The sequence below is a fragment of the Colletotrichum aenigma genome, assembly GCF_013390185.1.
Source record: "Colletotrichum aenigma strain Cg56 chromosome Unknown KSG_Cg56_contig02, whole genome shotgun sequence".
In the NCBI taxonomy this organism is placed as follows: domain Eukaryota; kingdom Fungi; phylum Ascomycota; class Sordariomycetes; order Glomerellales; family Glomerellaceae; genus Colletotrichum; species Colletotrichum aenigma.
This window is the reverse complement of record NW_023500908.1, coordinates 6706085-6722459: the sequence shown is the minus strand read 5'-3', so window position 1 is coordinate 6722459 and position 16375 is coordinate 6706085. Positions and strand designations below refer to the sequence as shown.

General features: G+C 49.9%; 4 protein-coding genes across 4 annotated transcripts; all 4 read left to right on the top strand.

Annotated features, from left to right (window-relative positions):
- Positions 1–3143: 3143 nt before the first annotated feature.
- Positions 3144–4611, top strand: FUM21 (Fumonisin cluster-specific transcription factor FUM21; the record flags this gene model as incomplete). The annotated part of the gene is made up of 6 exons (XM_037319086.1): positions 3144–3318; positions 3374–3395; positions 3444–3693; positions 3749–3763; positions 3821–4027; positions 4111–4611. The coding sequence occupies 6 exons, from the start codon at positions 3144–3146 to the stop codon at positions 4609–4611; spliced, it is 1170 nt and encodes a 389-aa protein (XP_037183692.1).
- Positions 4612–5387: 776 nt separating this feature from the next.
- On the top strand, positions 5388–6424 carry CGCA056_v003829 (15-hydroxyprostaglandin dehydrogenase; the record flags this gene model as incomplete). The annotated part of the gene is made up of 2 exons (XM_037319085.1): positions 5388–5466; positions 5523–6424. The coding sequence occupies 2 exons, from the start codon at positions 5388–5390 to the stop codon at positions 6422–6424; spliced, it is 981 nt and encodes a 326-aa protein (XP_037182756.1).
- Positions 6425–7011: 587 nt separating this feature from the next.
- On the top strand, positions 7012–9023 carry CGCA056_v003828 (putative amidase; the record flags this gene model as incomplete). The annotated part of the gene is made up of 5 exons (XM_037319084.1): positions 7012–7114; positions 7164–7728; positions 7792–8098; positions 8149–8235; positions 8286–9023. 5 exons carry the CDS (start codon positions 7012–7014, stop codon positions 9021–9023), a joined length of 1800 nt encoding a protein of 599 aa, XP_037182755.1.
- Positions 9024–9467: 444 nt separating this feature from the next.
- vpr-8 (Minor extracellular protease vpr) lies at positions 9468–12330 on the top strand (the record flags this gene model as incomplete). The annotated part of the gene is made up of 4 exons (XM_037319083.1): positions 9468–9575; positions 9636–10356; positions 10410–11192; positions 11246–12330. 4 exons carry the CDS (start codon positions 9468–9470, stop codon positions 12328–12330), a joined length of 2697 nt encoding a protein of 898 aa, XP_037182754.1.
- Between the last annotated feature and the right edge of the window lie 4045 nt (positions 12331–16375).

Here is a 16375-nt window from a genome sequence, read left to right as displayed (position 1 = left end):
ACAATGCACAGCTCGGGCTTGATGCTCTTCGTTGATGACCACCAAGGTATCATACGGACCAACCTTCTAAATCTTTTCGGTCTTCTTTTGCTGCTTTTCCGTTCTCTTCCCGCATTCCTTTTCCACCAGAGACAAGTAGTACGACGATATTAGAAATTTTCGCCGAAATTATCAAACATCACGGTTGATTACAAAGAACATGTGATCATGACAATGCACCAGACACCGATCGTCATCCGTAGCTAAGATGGGCCGCGATTCATCCGAGTGGTAAAGGCATCTGGTTCCATGAGTCGTATCAACTAAAGAACGTATTGATACGGGAATTCCGGGCCGCAATGCCAACGAATAGACGCCCGTCAATTCACTAGTAGCGCTAGTGTAAGAAGTAAGACCACATTTCCGATACCACCGGAAATTCCAGCGACGACCAGCCCTGGTCCAAGACCGGACTTGACCCCAAAATGGAAAGACACCTAGTGTTCTCGAACGTTGATAGGCATAGCCTCATAGTGAACCGGCCACTTTCCCAAGGCTAGCTATCGTATGGTCTTGGCGAGAGGTCGAATATCGACTTTCACAGGATATTTCAGATTGATGTGGGGTCGCTTGCCTGCCGGCAGGGTAGTCCTTAAACTTAAGGGACAGACCGAACTGATGTTCCGCGGAATGCTTCCCCGCGCGGGCCACAATGAGGGACGGGGGAACTGGGTTTACGCGGCCTTTCAGTCCAACTTCTTAGAAGAGCGGGATAAGACTAAGCTCCTGAATCAGGGACCTAAAGATGTTGGGTGCTCAGGTAGGGCTGATGTTGATATGGTCAACGTCTTTTCTGACAGCAACGCTGATGATCTTGGCACAGCAAAGGCGTTCACAGCGATAATCTTAGGATGAGATCACGCCACGATGGCACCTTATTTCCAAAAGCAAAGCAATCGTCAAAGTTTAAAAATCAGTCCTCTACGAAAAGCTGTTGGTGAGGGGTAGTTGCATGACAAGGATGCTAGTTCCTGCACTGACCTTTTTAAGGTGCAAAGTTGCCAACCCCACGACCGAGTCAGCTTAACCTTTGACATTGTGAATCCAGGTTCAGATCCCAGCGGGAGGCTTAATTTTGTTTTGAGGTCTTTCGGATAGAAAACACGGCAAGTCAGTCGACCCACTGCCTCTCAGCCAATAGCTTGAACACTGTCACCAGCCATTGAGTTAATTAACGTTGACATGAGAGCCACTCATCCCAATCTCGTGAACCTCGGACTTCCGAGCTGTCCAGAGTCCATTCAGGGTCCAGGCAACTTTGAATTTGGACCCAAACAGTTGCGTAGTCAAGTCTACTTAGCGACGCAGAACAACTGCGCGTACCTAAGGGAATCGAGGAACGGTGTGAAGCTGGATAAGATCTGTCAATAAGCAAAGTTCATCACGGCTCCTCTCACGGCCGAATTATGGGGTTGAGGCTGGAGCCGAAGTAAATCCCCGAACTGGTCCATGTCTGAAATTATCCGCATTGGCCTCTGGGCAGATGAAATTACAAATGATCAGCTACATGCTCATCAACGTCGACGAGGCGGATCACAGAGGGCGCATCAGGTGAACAGCGCCCTCGGCTGAAACAGTATTGTGGGCGAGCAACCACGACGATCGACAACCTTTGATATGATCAGACCATCGATTTTGTTCATCAATGATATGCGCAGTGACTGCGGGTTGTGGGGCTAGCCCCGAGACGGGATGCGGGCGCCATTTCCTTGGTCCCAAGTGTCGTCCAGAAGCCATCCGCTGACTAGATCTAGTGGGTTTAGAATCATCGATGCATAAAGCTTTCAAGGTTATTCAAGGTAAGGGCAGAATTCCCAAAGAACAACGGGCCTCAGTTCCGACTGGCTGCTTCATCCATAAACCTAGCTAAAGACGTATTCAATACTAGGTTTTACAGCACCCTCCAAAGGCACTTGTGATGTTGCGCGCAAGGCGAGAGCGAGACCCATGAGCTTTTGTTTCATTCGCCCCGCGAGGATTCCTTCATAGGATTGACCCAGAATGTCACTCGCAAGTGGCACTCAGCGACCCTACTCGGGTATTACGGCCCGGAGGTCAACAGCCGCATCATACGACCGTTGGATGGTTCAAAAGAGTTCATTCGGAGCCCCTCAATTTCAACGTCGCAATTCTCGGATTTAATGATCTTTGCGAAGAGGAATTGAGCCGACGCGTCTTTAACCAGGCTCTCATGCCATGTCCTCACCAACCGCAACAAACTCAGTTGAAGCAGGAGGGCGAGTGTATAAGCGCCGGCCTGGCGCATGCGAGACATGCAAGATCCGAAAGCGAAAGTGTACGTCAAGTTGCTCAGAATCTTCGTTGAATACCTTGGATGTTTTTTACAAATTCTAGGCGATGGAGGCAGGCCAAGCTGCGAAAAGTGCCTCGTAAGCATTACCTGTGTAGCTTTGCGAATGCAGTCGAGCTTTCTGACTGATTATAGTCCTCCGCATCTTATTGTGTTTATTTGACCCCGAAGAAAAGGGGCCGATCGAGCCAAAGCAGTATCAAGCAGCCATCCTCTTCAGCATTGACTACCGAGATTAACCGACTTTTAGGCCAAAGCTCGTCCATTAGAGCAAGACAATCATTTGACGACTTAAACACTCATGCGTCACACTCAATAGTGACTTCGACGACAGCGGACCACGTCATCTTTGCAGCGAGTTCTTCCACTCCTTCATCGCTCTCCGGAATTGACCAGCTTCTTGAAAATACCACGGTTTCTCACTCTTTTGCGCCTCAGGATGACATCTGGGTTTCTCTAGGAGATAGATCGTTCAGCTCTGCAGAGAACATTGGAATATTGAACAACAATGATATGACTACAAGCCCTGGAACCGAAACGCTAGACAATGTTTGGACATCCGGTCCTTATGTCCAGGATCAAGCAGCAAATCCGTCCGCAGCTTTCTGCGAGCTATCGCCTGTAAATTGGGTGGACTTCGACATATCGTCACAGCAGCTAGATGCCTTCGAGGCTAGTCACACTGTCGCCTTACAAGCATCTTCACATTGTAGGTCTTGGCCACATTCCTCAGAGAGAACATTCGCTGAATCATTTTTAAGCCCCGCGCCATCTTCCCAGTCTCACTCTCGATATGGTAAAGCTGTTCTTAAACAGACGGAGAAACCTCAATGGAACGTCCACCGAACTTATCGCACGTCTGCTTGAAGTTGTTGAGGAGTGTTTTACGACTCATGAATATCTCAGTCTGTTCGACGATATGAACATACCTTCGCACCATGTCGATACCCACTTTCAGTTCATCCAAGGTAGCGATCCAAGATTCTCTCTCCCTCAGCATTTTACTGACTAACTATCGCGTAGCGTTTCTTTCTCGGCCATACCTGTACGTCTCGGCTTCAGATTTGGAGTGCTTACTTCTAATTTGACATAGGGGAGCCATTTATGTATCGGAAATTGAAGTATCTTCTCTCTACCAGGAGGTTGTCTTAGAGGGTGTCACAGATCCGGCGAAGAGAGCTCTGGTCTTTGCGTCCATGGCCATTGGCAATCTCAATTGTGCGAAAAGCAGTCGCTCCAGCCCGACAACTAGCAATGATACCGGAGGGAATTCACATTACCAGGAGGCCTTATTGGCAGTGGAGAAGATGTTTGTTGCCAGGCCGTCGATCTTGGTCTTCAAGGTACCTATCTGTAACCTCGAACTCCCATGCCGTCCCGGCTCTGATTGTCTCACAGGCTTTACTCACGACGGTGAGTTTCTATTGACTAGCACATGAAACAGTATAGGCTAATAGCCATATTTCGAAGCTTGTCGCCACAATGCAATACAGGGTAGAGCAAACTTCATGCGTGTTGGGTCTCTGCGTCTCCTGCGCTCAGGCCTTGAGACTCAACAGCATGGCTGCAACCCGTCAATTATGCCAGACTGACAGCGAGATCAATCAACTTCGACAAGCCTTCTGGCTCCTATACTGCATCGAAAAAGCATTTAGAATGCGATCAGGACAATTTTCTGTCAGTCTTTGCCGTCGCTTATTTTGGAGGAGTGGAGATTGTGACGAAGTGCATATGTACTTTCTAACATCATGGACATGTAGTCAATAAGCGACGCTTTCATCGACCATAATCCCCTGACCGACTGCGACAAAACCGGGACTACCACAGCTTCTCGAGATTTCCACGCTCATTGCCGGCTATCCCAGCTCTGCTCTCGCATGTCCGAAGACCTCCACATGGCGGGGGACGCTCGTGACCCGAACTCAGTTACCAAAGTGAGCGATCGTGCCGAGAAATGGATTGTGGTTCTACAAAGATTCAACTCAGAGGTGCTCGAGACGAAGGGGTGGGAAGATCATATCTTTGCTTGGACTCCCAGCAGTACACAACCCGACACATCAAAGTTATCGTGTCCCGTTTCCAGCTACCCATCGAAGTTGTTTCTTTTTGAAATGGCTCTCTTCGCCTACGGACGGCTGTTTCAAAACGCGGGGACGGACATTTCTCTTGACAAGTCGGAGCATATCATTGCGCAATTCGCATCCGAGGTTCTTAACGTCATTGTCAATATGGATCCCAGTACCACCAGTATGAACCTGTGAGTTCGAAATGCATCTCCCGTTTCTGCTTTATGGCAACTAAGTATCATATGTCCTAGCCACTTTATCCAAGTCGCGGTGAGCTCATTCTGCATCACAGCAGCCTTTGCTCACTTGCACCCTGATCAGGCAACGATTTTCAAACAATTGGTGTCAACATTGGGTCTTTTTGCGCGAGTTTCTACGACATCATCTGTTGTTTCTCTGGGAAAGCTTAGCTCCATAGTTGAGAGCGTTCAACGGCTGATGACACCAGATACCCAGCGGAGTTCGCAAGGCGTTTAGATCCCGAGGTTTATTCCAATATACCAACTCTTTTATTTCTCGCTTACTGTTTTGATAATGCCCGTTAATTCCGAGGCTTGAGGGTTACAGTTTCCCGCTGGCCATCCTGGTCAAACAGTCTGGCTGCGGGGTTGCGGGGTAGCTTCCCCTCACCCGTCAAGCTACATCGTGGGGGCGTTGGAGCGATACTCGCCGTGCATATGTCTCAGCTGCCCCGTCGATTCGGTGAAATGGGATCCGAAAGGCGTCTTTTAGGGCCGTCCAATAAGAGCCTCAAACAGACAAAAATCGAACCCCGCCCTGGGTCATCTGAAAAGGCAAGTTTTCCGGATGTTGGACGGCAAGAAAACCGAGCGAGAGGGGAACCCAGCTCAGGGTACTTTTTTTATGTTGAGACACTCCAACTTAGAGTTTCAGTCATCTCAAAACTTTCAGATCATTCTTTTAACTGTCAAGAACCTGTGATCTCATTTTGAAAGTCACCAACATAGGATATGGCTGGCAATACTCCAAAGCAGAGCACGCCTTACAGCGTGTCTGGAAAGACGGCGATCGTTACAGGAGCAGGCTCTGGTCGGTCACATCATACATCAACCCCAAGTCTGCGTTGACACTGACGTCGCATGCAGGTATCAACTTTTCCTTCGCTGAGCTTCTTCTCAAGCGTGGCTGCAATGTCGTCATTGCCGACCTAGCTCTAAGACCTGAGGCGGAAGAGTTGGTCTCGAAGCACAAAAGCAATCCCCGGGCAATATTTGTCAAGACTGATGTCACATCATGGCCGGCGCTTTCAAGGATGTTTGACGAGACTCTCGCCGAGTTTGGAAGTTTCGATATTGTCTGCCCTGGAGCAGGCGTATATGAGCCGCACTGGTCAAACTTTTGGCATCCTCCAGGGTCATCGGAGAGCAAAGACAGCGTCGACGGAGGACAATACAAGCTGCTAGATATCAACATCACGCACCCGATTCGAGCCACGCAGCTGGCGATATCTTACTGGCTTCACCCAAGAGAAGTCACGGACGCAAAGCTCCCTCCTGCTGTGAAGGCCTCACCAGGCAACCCCAAGCGAATTGTCCACATTTCTTCCGTCGCGGGTCAGATGCCGAACATCAACGCCCCACTTTACTCCGCGTCCAAGTTCGCCATCACCGGCTTTGTCCGGAGTTTAGCTCGGCTGGAGGAAACGGATGGAGTCCGCATCAATGCCGTCGCGCCTGGCGTTGTCCGTACGCCTCTATGGACGGAACATCCAGAGAAGCTCATCAACTTGGACGAGAGCCAGGACGGTTGGGTAACTCCGGAAGAGGTCGCCGAGGCAATGCTTCGGTGCGCCGAGGATGATGGAGTCCCGGGCGGCTCCATCCTAGAGGTTGGCAAGAATAATACGCGCCTGGTGCAGACTTTTAATGACCCCGGTCCCGAAAGAGACCCGAAGAAGGGTCTTATGGCAAGGAATGTCTTGAATGGAACAGAAATGGTGTTTACATGGCTGAAGGACGCAACGAAGTGGGCTGTTGGGAGAGACTGAATTTGATCCCGGAAGGCATTTGGCCAATCCATGGACTATTCTTGGTATTTGGAGGTGCTCACGCGAGGCTGTGAAATTTTGGTATGGGAGACCGAGATTTGTGACGGCGCGGAAAGGCTTTTGGCCATCATGATTCTCGCGTCAAGCGTGTCACCTTCCAGAGAACTCCACTGCAGATAAGCTCCGCATTTCAATGATAGTAAATCGGGATTATGTCCGACTTCTGGGGCTCCACAGATACCGGAGGGATGAAGATCCCTGACCAACGCGGAAACGGCAGCTGTAGCCGCTGGCTAGACACAAGTTAGGTTAAGCTTGTTGACTCTCCGATGGCCGGCCCCACCTGAATGCCGCGCCGGCACCCTTATCAGTCCTCTCACCGAGAGAACCGGACCAGGGCCGATGTTATCGGCAACGACAACTTATCTAGGTGATGGCCATTGATAAGGCCCGCGGCAAATTTGAAGAAGACTTGGCGGATGACTTATAAATCTGAAAGAACATCGTCATGCCCAATAGATTTAGATGCCATGTCATGTTTTTGATGTCTCATTCAAGGTTAGGCTGGAGGAATGGCTTTTGTCAGCATGGGATCGCTCGTCAAAGTCGCTGTCCTAGCGTCTAGCTTGGTCACGGGGGCTCTATGTTCGCTGGTCAATGAGCCGCGTGGCGAGGACCCACCGTTTCCGAGTACGTGTATTGTAAACGTGTTGATTCTAATCTACCCGGACTGAAATAGTGCCCCTCTGCAAGGGAATCGACATTGAAGACGCGACGATCGGCACTCTTCAGCGCTGGATGACTCTAGGAAATCTCACAAGCCAGGACCTAGTAAGCTGCTATGTAGCTCGTATTGAGCAAACAAACGCAGTCCTTCGTTCGGCTAGCGAGGTTAACCCCGACGCCCCAGCCATCGCCGCTAGCTTAGACGATGAGCGAAGTGCCAAAGGGATCAGGGGACCGTTGCATGGCATTCCATTTATGGTTAAAGATAACATCTACACCGACGACAAACACAACACGAGCGAAGGCGGTCTTGTTTTACTTGATGGAAGATATTCATCTGAAGCAACCATTGTGACCAAGATACGCCAAGCAGGTGGTGTTCTACTGGGGCACACCGCCCTCTCAGAGGCTGCTGACCATCGGGCGCTCACAAACTTCTCTGATGGCTATTCAACTCGCGTAGGGCAGACAAGAAACCCCTTTAACCTTACTCAACCTACTTCCGGGAGTAGTGGTGGCTCTGCAGTCTCAGTAAGAAGCAACCAGGCGACGATTGCCTTAGGAACTGAAACTCACGGGTGAGTTTCCCAGACTATATCGGGCTGCAATCGAGCATTCGCATACTGACACCTGCATCTAAGCTCCTTGGTTCATCCTGCTGCGCTACTGGGGCTTTACACTATCAAGACTACTCCTGGGCTGGTTTCCCGCCATGGTGTTGTCCCTGGAAGCTTCTACCACGACACGCCTGGACCCATGGCTCGCTCGGTAGGCGATGTTGCAGTTCTTCTCGACATCATGGCCGGACCCGATCGTTTGGACAATCTAACATTTGACGCTCTTGGAAATTTTCCCAAAAACGGATATGCCGCTGAAGTCACCGATCAGAGTTCTCTTAAAGGGATGAAACTCGGTCTCCCGTGGAATCCATATTGGTCCACGATTGGCGTATGTTCCCACAGTCACAATCGTGACAACGCTGACTTATGTGATCCTAGGCCATAAACTCGCCGGGCCAGCGCGAGGCATATGAGAGCCGCGTTCATGAGTTGAGAGCTGCTGGGGCAGAGATTTATAACATCACTGTAGGCCCTCTCTCAGTCTGCGTCATCGCCCCAGCTAATTCGATACCTAGGATATTCCTAACATTGAGAACGTGGCAAACAAGTACGGCTTTGGTCAGCCAGCTGATGTGCCTGAAGAATATGGCCAACTCATCGCCTATAACACCCTTCTTGCCGTGGCATATGGCGAATTTCTCCAAAACTGGACATTCCCCGAATCTGACGAGCGACATGGAATGAGCAGTCTCGCAGAAATGGCAGCATGGAATGATGCACACAACGACACTACTGGCACCCTTGGCAACAGTACCTGGTGGTACAACACGGTTTCAGGACAAGATTTCTACGACAACGCCATCGCAACGAATGGAACCTTGGGCGACGAGTTCTGGAAAGCCTTCGGTTGGGGCCGGAGGACCGCTCGCGAGGTCATTGACGGCGGACATGCGTACATCCTCGATAACGGCACTGTGATTGAACTTGACGGCTTGCTGGTGCCGAACGATCCATCTGGTGGCCATGATAACGCTTGCGCCTCGATCCCTTCGTATGCTGGATATCCCGTCGCTTCAGTACCAATCGGTCAGAGCGGATATGGTGCCGCCTTTGGTATTTGCATCTATGGGCGGCAACATTCTGAGGCGCGATTAATTCGGATCGCTTCGGCGATGGAAGACTTGTTTCGCTGGACCTCGACGCCACAGTTCCTCGACTATGAGACTGCTGAGGGGCCGTGGGACGCGCCGTGGCCGGGGTACGTTTGCTCTGAGGAGTCATTGGAGAGATACGCTTGCGATCCCAGTCTTTGAGGCGTCGTTCTTGTCATGAGGTATTGGTTCATAAGCTATTTCAAGTATCCGAGGAAATGGCACGACGTGCGCGGATAATGGGAGGGCATTTGTCCGTCTTTATGCCATTCAGCACTTGACCTTAAGCATAAGCCGACTGACCCGAATCCTCGGGCGCAGTTCATCCCATATTAACTGCTTCGTACCCACAAAATCGGGTAGAGACCTATTACGGATGGTCCGGTAATTGTAACCAATATGTTAGAGTTCGACCAATGGGAAAACTTGAGAAATATGCGAGAGCGATCGTATTGGCCCCTGCGCTAGGGGGTTCGTGATAGTTGCACGAGTCAGTCTCAGCATCTTGTACAAAATCACCTGTTGTCCTGTGCTTGGCTGTCAAAGATCCTGGCCATCAGCCTCAGCTGTCATTTCTCTGACTCTCACACTCGTTTTCAGCCCCGGATGAAGTCCCTCTTTACGCAAGCTGCCATCACGGCTTGCCTTCCTCTTCTGGCGGCTGCCGCTTACAAGGATGCGTTCGTGGTTGAATTTGACGGATCAACTCAGTTGGTAGGATAAACACTTTGAATTGTTTTTATAAAACTTCGGATAGGTCTAACTTTGCAGTAGACCGCCGACAACTTGAACAACCAAGTCCAGACTTCACTCGCTAGTTCTGGCCTAGATTGCACCGCATCAAAGAGATACTACTTCACTCACGCCGTGTTTCAGGGGGCCTCCTTCAACCTAGAATGCAATAACGACAAAGTGGCCCAAAAGTCTGTTCTTGCCACTGTTCAGGATATCGACGGAGTTAAGAAGGCTTGGCCGGTTATCAATGTTCAGCCAACTCTCTACAACGACAGACGCATCAGCCGTGATTTTGGAACGTACCTCAAGCGCGACTTGCCCCGACTCAACGCCAGGGATGGAACAGTCGACACCCTATCCACACATATTGACACCGGCGTCGCCAAGCTTCACTCAGCCAACTTTACCGGCAAAGGCGTGCGCATCGCTGTTATTGACAGTGGCTTCGACGTGGACGTCCCGGGCCTTAGCAAGGTGGACATTGGCTATGCGCATGACTTGACGGACAACGATAATGATGTCCGTGACAATTGCTCTTTTCACGGTACTCACGTTCTGGGCGTCATTGCTGCCAAGGGAGACGAAGCTCGCTACGGTGTTCTCGGTGTGGCACCTGACGCAACCTATGAGCTTTATCGCATTCAGCCTTGCAACGGGGGCAGCACTAACGATATGCTGATCAATTCCTTTCTGGAGGCTGCTGATCGAGGTGTTGACGCTATCTCTTGCTCTTTTGGTGGTGGTCAAGCCTTTCCTGAAGGTAAAGTTGTTCATGAAGGCTCTAGTTGACTCGTCAGTGCTAACAACCACAAGATCCCTGGTCTGCTGTAGCCACGCGACTCTTTAAGAATGGCACATATGTCTCTCTTCCAAGCGGCAACGGAGGCCCCGGAGTCTTTTCAGGCGTCAGTCCCGGCATGGCCGATGCTATCACATCCGTCGGCTCCACGGACAACACCGTCACCCCATACCTCACCTGGCAAGGAAACTGGACCTCTGGTACCGATGGTGGAGAGATCCGATTCGTTCCTGGTCTGCCATATGATCTTCCTGCGAACAACCAGTTGACCATCTGGTCCCCGAACAAGGAAGTTGATGCCCCTACTGACTGTCAGCCACTTCCGAGTCCCACGGACCTGCCGACTGATCTTTCAAATACTGTTATTCTTTCTTCGCTCTCGCAATGTTGGACAGATGCCAGCGGGGCGGATGCTTCCATTACGAAGGCCTTGGGAATTCCCTACATCATCTATTACTCCACAAAGAACTGGACCGTTGCAGATGGTCCAGGGTTCTATGAAGACAGTTCGGACCCCAATCTCAAGGGTATTGCTACGGTAGAGTACGAAGTTGGAGTCAAGCTACTGAACGCGTTCCATAAAGATCCTGCCTCGAAGGTTTTTCTCGCCAACGAGGCTTCGATTGCCAATACTCAACTCGAGAACAGAGTCAACAACCTCACGGGTGACTTTGCGTCGAGTTTCTCCAGTTGGGGCCCGACCCTTACTGGAGGCGCTATGCCTCTTGTCCTTGCCCCCGGCGGTAACCTCATCAGCACATTTCCTAGCAAGTACGGAGGCTACGGCGTCGTGAGTGGTAAGTGGAGTAACTATCTAGATCATTGGTTAAGTGCTGATAGTCCGCAACAGGAACCAGTCAAGCGGTTCCGTTTGAGGCCGGCGTGGCTGGACTCGTGAGGCAGAACCACCCCGATTACACTCCCGAAGAGATCCAGGCTGTGATTGCCACCACCGCTCGCCCGCTCAAGTGGAATGACGGCAAAGGTGCGGTCTCCGACTTCTTGGCGCCTGTGTTCCAGCAAGGAGGTGGTTTCTTAGATGCGTGGAACGCAGTACATTCTACAACAGTTCTTAGCACCGGTGCTCTCTCCTTCAACGACACGGCCAATCGCCCCAAAAGTCTCAGCTTCAGCATCAAGAACACGGGAACCACGGCCATTACGTACCACTTGAGCCATATTGGCGCAGCATCCGGCTACATTCTCAAGCAAGCCAATGGCTACAACTTCACTAAAGGCGAAGCCACTGCAGCTTACGCCGACGTCAGCGTCACCCCGGCGACCATCAAGGTTGAGCCTGGTAAAGCATCAACTGTCTCTGTTGCGCTTACCAAGGAGCCGAGTCTTCCCGAAGCCGCGACTCGGGTATCCTTCTTTGGCGGCTATGTGGCCATTGAAGCAGAAGGTTCAGCCGACGTCAACAACTTAACTCTGCCTTACACTGGCTTCGGTGCTCCGCTAGCAACACTTCCGATCGTCAATCGGGACAAATCATACCTTATGATGTGGAACATGACGTCTTCGTCAGCAGTGCGAATGGAGGAAGGTCGCGTCTTTACCTGCACCCTGGACACCAGCAAAGATGTTCCTGCATCGTTCGCAGACAACATGTTTCCCGGAGTCTGGATCAACCTTTTTGTCCAAACACGCAACTTGAGAATTTTCATTGTCGATGCTGAGTCCGGAAAAGAGGTCGCGATGTCGTGGCAAACAACATCAGACGCTGTTTGGGGCCGTGAAAGCAACTGGTACTGGGACGGATCTGATGCCAACAAAACGTTTATCCCGGCTGGAAGTTACATTTGGCGGGTAAAGGCTCAAAAGTTGAACGCTGACCCCGCTGAGGAGAAAGGCTTTGATGTGTACGAGACTGGAAAGTGGGTGTTGCAGTATGCAAACAGCACAGCGGGGTCCAACTCAACCTTGCACTCATGACCAATGTCAGGCTAATTAGAGACCATCAAAACATTTATCACAGAACCTTGCCTGGTTTCGACTGGCTATTAGACTATCTACTTTTGCGCTACGACATTCAAACTATTGACTTTTCTTGCGGGTGCCCGCGTGGAAGGTTAGTATGGATCTTATCGAATACACGAGGGTCGGACTCCGATCGAAGTACGTCGTATCGTCCCGTATAACCCTGAAATTCCGGGCTAATGCTCTATCAGGTGTTAGTTCATCCCACCCTCCACGCCATGCAGAGAAGTATTATTTGCTAGCCCATGCATCCAGCAATTGGTCAACGCTTGCGAGACTCTGGAGAGGATGGGCACGGCACCAAACAGGCTCGGGCAACGGCACTGTGCCACGAACTGATGAAAAGAATACGAGGACAGGTCTTGCAACTAATTGAAGGGCGAGGAAGTGTGGAGAAAGATTCGACACACGGTCGTCAACGCTCTCGAGGCCCCAGGTCCAGTCCGCTGTATGCGCGGTCCGCCGGGTACACAGAGGGCTTGCCACCACAGCAGGCGCCACGCCGATCGGGGAATGAATTACGAGCTTTGCGGGCCGCAAGAATTCCGCCGCTGCCTTGGCGTCTGCGTGAGCTGCTAAAGTTTATGGGACAGTGCTGCACAGAGATCTGATGATCTCGAGCATGTTTGATAGAACTTACATAGCCCATTGGCATTCCTTATCAAGGCTTCACAGCGAATAGGATGAAGCACCACTGGAAATCTCCTGTCCCTTGATGGCCTTGCTTGTTATGCGCAGTGTTTGAATGCTTAACAGCAGTTCCTACCTATTGATGTATTAGTTAACAAAATAAACACCTATCTCTAATACATTTCAGAAGAAGAAATTTGAAGTAGGGATGCGTTTTGCTCATCTAGTAGTAACCTCCTGCATCCTGCAGGCCTAAAACCTTATCTAAGCGCAAGCAACTTAAAATCGCAACATAGGTATGTAGTAGTAACTTCAATCTACAGCGCCCCTAATTAGAGTTTTAAGAATTTAGATATAAATTCCTAAAAGTTTACTTATTTTTATAACTAAACTTTAACTATATTTCCTATGGACTACTAGCCTACCTAGCCTAGTAATATATTGCTTTATAGCTGAGACTAATAAATCTTAAATGCTGTAATGAGTTTAAGTAGACATAATGAGAACTTATTATGACGTTAATAATCCAGCTAACCTGGATGTCTAGGATCCTCAGTTAAGTATAAAAAAGGCATCTGTGGCCAACTACTACCTCTTAAACTCTGTAATCATCTGCCCGTTACGCCTTATAGCACCTACATTCATATCCTATTCCGATTTTTGTTCCCCTTAATCTGTGGGGAAATCACCCAGAAGATGGAAGACCAACTTGTCAACACTCCATTGGACGGGTTTCCCCTGTTCTCGTCCCTCCCTCCAGAGGTGAGAGATCAGATCTGGGAGACGGCAGCAACCCCTCCTCAAAATGGAGTCAACTACTTCTCCGTACACCATTGCAGCACTAAAGGAGTCGTCTCGAATTGCGTTGAAGTAGATTCTCTACATGACCAACGAGGATCACGCTTGCTACCACCATCTTTCGACGCAAATGACACTGCACCCCACACAAGGTCCTGGTTCAATGGAAACCACTCAACGTACAACCTTTCAATCGTTGCATTCGCTTGCAAAGAGTCTCGGGCCGCTTTCATCCGTATGGCCAAGCGTCTTGAAAACGCCCAGGCTCAGACAACAACTGCATCTGCACCAGCCGTCTCAGGCGTCCACAGTCAACCACGATTTACGGCACTGACCGCGTGGCAAAGGTCGGAAAGAGTCCGAATACCTCTCCGCCTTTCGCAAGATCTCATCTACCTTAAAATCGGTTGAAACACCCTTCCTTCAAATTATGGGTTTTCTTCTTTCGACGAATATAATCCATATATGGACCCCTTTTTTCCTTTTCGAGATGGAAATGGCCATCCCAAAAACGTCGCCATCGAATTGGCTCCAAGCCTTTTGAATTTTGACACAGTTAGTGTCGAGTGCAAATGGGAGGCGTTGTCTGGCCTCATCAATGCGTGGTTGGAGTTGGGCATCAGTGTGTGGATTGTGAGCAGGCCCGAGGGAACCGAGCCACCTGTCCTTGACAAGGCCTATACCTCACGCACTACGGTATTCCGGGACAACAGCAACCTCGGCTACATCACAGTACCCTTTGAAATTTACCTGCGTGATGTTAATTTCAGCAAGTGTTTGAAGCTTGCAGATCGACAGCTTCACCGCATTGGTGCTGATTTTCCCGCACCACTGATCGGCGAATACCTCTCGAGATCTGGACTGTTGCTTCCTCAGGAGGATCTGAAGTTCTGCTGAGAAGACTCAGAAGAGAGGCCTGTGGGATGAAGGGGCTATCCTTCCAGGCAAAGCTCTCGCCCTATCATTTGTATTTCCTTTTCGAAGTAATTGGTTGGAGTGGTGTGGAGAGAGAGCCGCCTCTACAAGGCCTTCTACACCCCATAGGTGGTTATAGAGATTTCTCTACGAACCAGCCTGGCCCTCGCAAATTTGCCCGTCAAGGTCATGCAGCAGTGGGTACGGGCGCCAAATTGTAGAAAGGAAGTTAGAAGGGGAGAAGTTAGAAGAATGAAATTTTGTTTGAAATACAAATCATACGGCAAGCCATGCATCATTTTCCCTTCCCGAGTAACGCAACACGCTGACTGTTTCACAGATATCATAGTAGGACAGTTACCTGAAAGAGGTCATCGGACACCACTGGGACTTTTGGCATATCAATATGTTCCAAAATTGTCTTCTCTATATGTGTTTGACGATTTGGATTCTGGTCTAGCGGTGCGCGCGATGTGTGCTTATTCTAAGGTCCCCGACGTCAGTAACGTCCCACACCCACTTTTGGCCACCCCCCACATTTGGCCACCCCAAAAATGCCTCACCGCCATGATGACCACCAACTTCAACCTTCTACAACTTCACCAATTTTATTCCAATCGCCCTCATCTTTCTTATATATCTTCTTTTGATCAAGATGCCTCAATATACCGAAGATGAAATTAACCAGGCTCTTGAAGCTATCGCACACGGTACTAGCGTTAAAAAAGCTGCATTTGAATGGGGTATACCACGATCGACGCTGAAAAATCGTATGAAGGGTCATCAGGCAAGGGATATAGCCTTTTCTGATCTGCAAAGACTCTCTGCAGGCCAGGAAAGCCATTTGGCTGAATGGGTTCGAATTCAGGCTGCCTTAGGCCTACCTCCAACTCATCAACAACTCAAGGACTTTGCTGAACGCATCCTACAGGTCCATGGAGACTCCCAGCCTCTTGGAAAGAACTGGGTACAGTCTTTTATTAAGAGAAACCCATCTGTAAGGGTCCAAAGAAGCAGAGCAATCGATTCCCAGCGTATCAATAGAGCTTCAACTAATATAATCAGGCAATAGTTCAAGCACCTCGCCATACCTGAGATCATGGCCATCAAGGCCTACAATCGATACAATATGGATGAGACTGGTATCCTAGAAGGTAGAGGATCAAATGGGCTTGTTCTTAGATCATCAGAAACTCGTTCTATCCGCAAGAAACAGCCTGGATCGCGTGCTTGGACATCTCTGATCGAGTGTATCTCTGCAACTGGCAAGGCACTGCCTCCACTTATTATATACAAGGGCAAGAATGTCCAGCAGCAGTGGTTCCCTCTAGATCTGACGCCATATGAATCCTAGAAGTTCACAGCTACAGAAAACGGGTGGACTTCAGACTCTACAGCTGTCAAGTGGTTAACAGAGGTCTTTATCCCTTCAACCCAGCCAGGGGACCCCTCAGAGGTCAGATTATTGATCTTGGATGGTCATGGAAGCCATGAGACTACTGCTTTTATGTATACATGCTTCAGGAACAAGATACATCTACTGTTCTTGCCAGCACACACGTCACACGTCCTTCAGCCACTCGATCAGTCGGTTTTTGGGCCCCTCAAGGCAGCATACAAGAAGGAGCTTGGATTACTGGCTGAATGGGATGCTGGT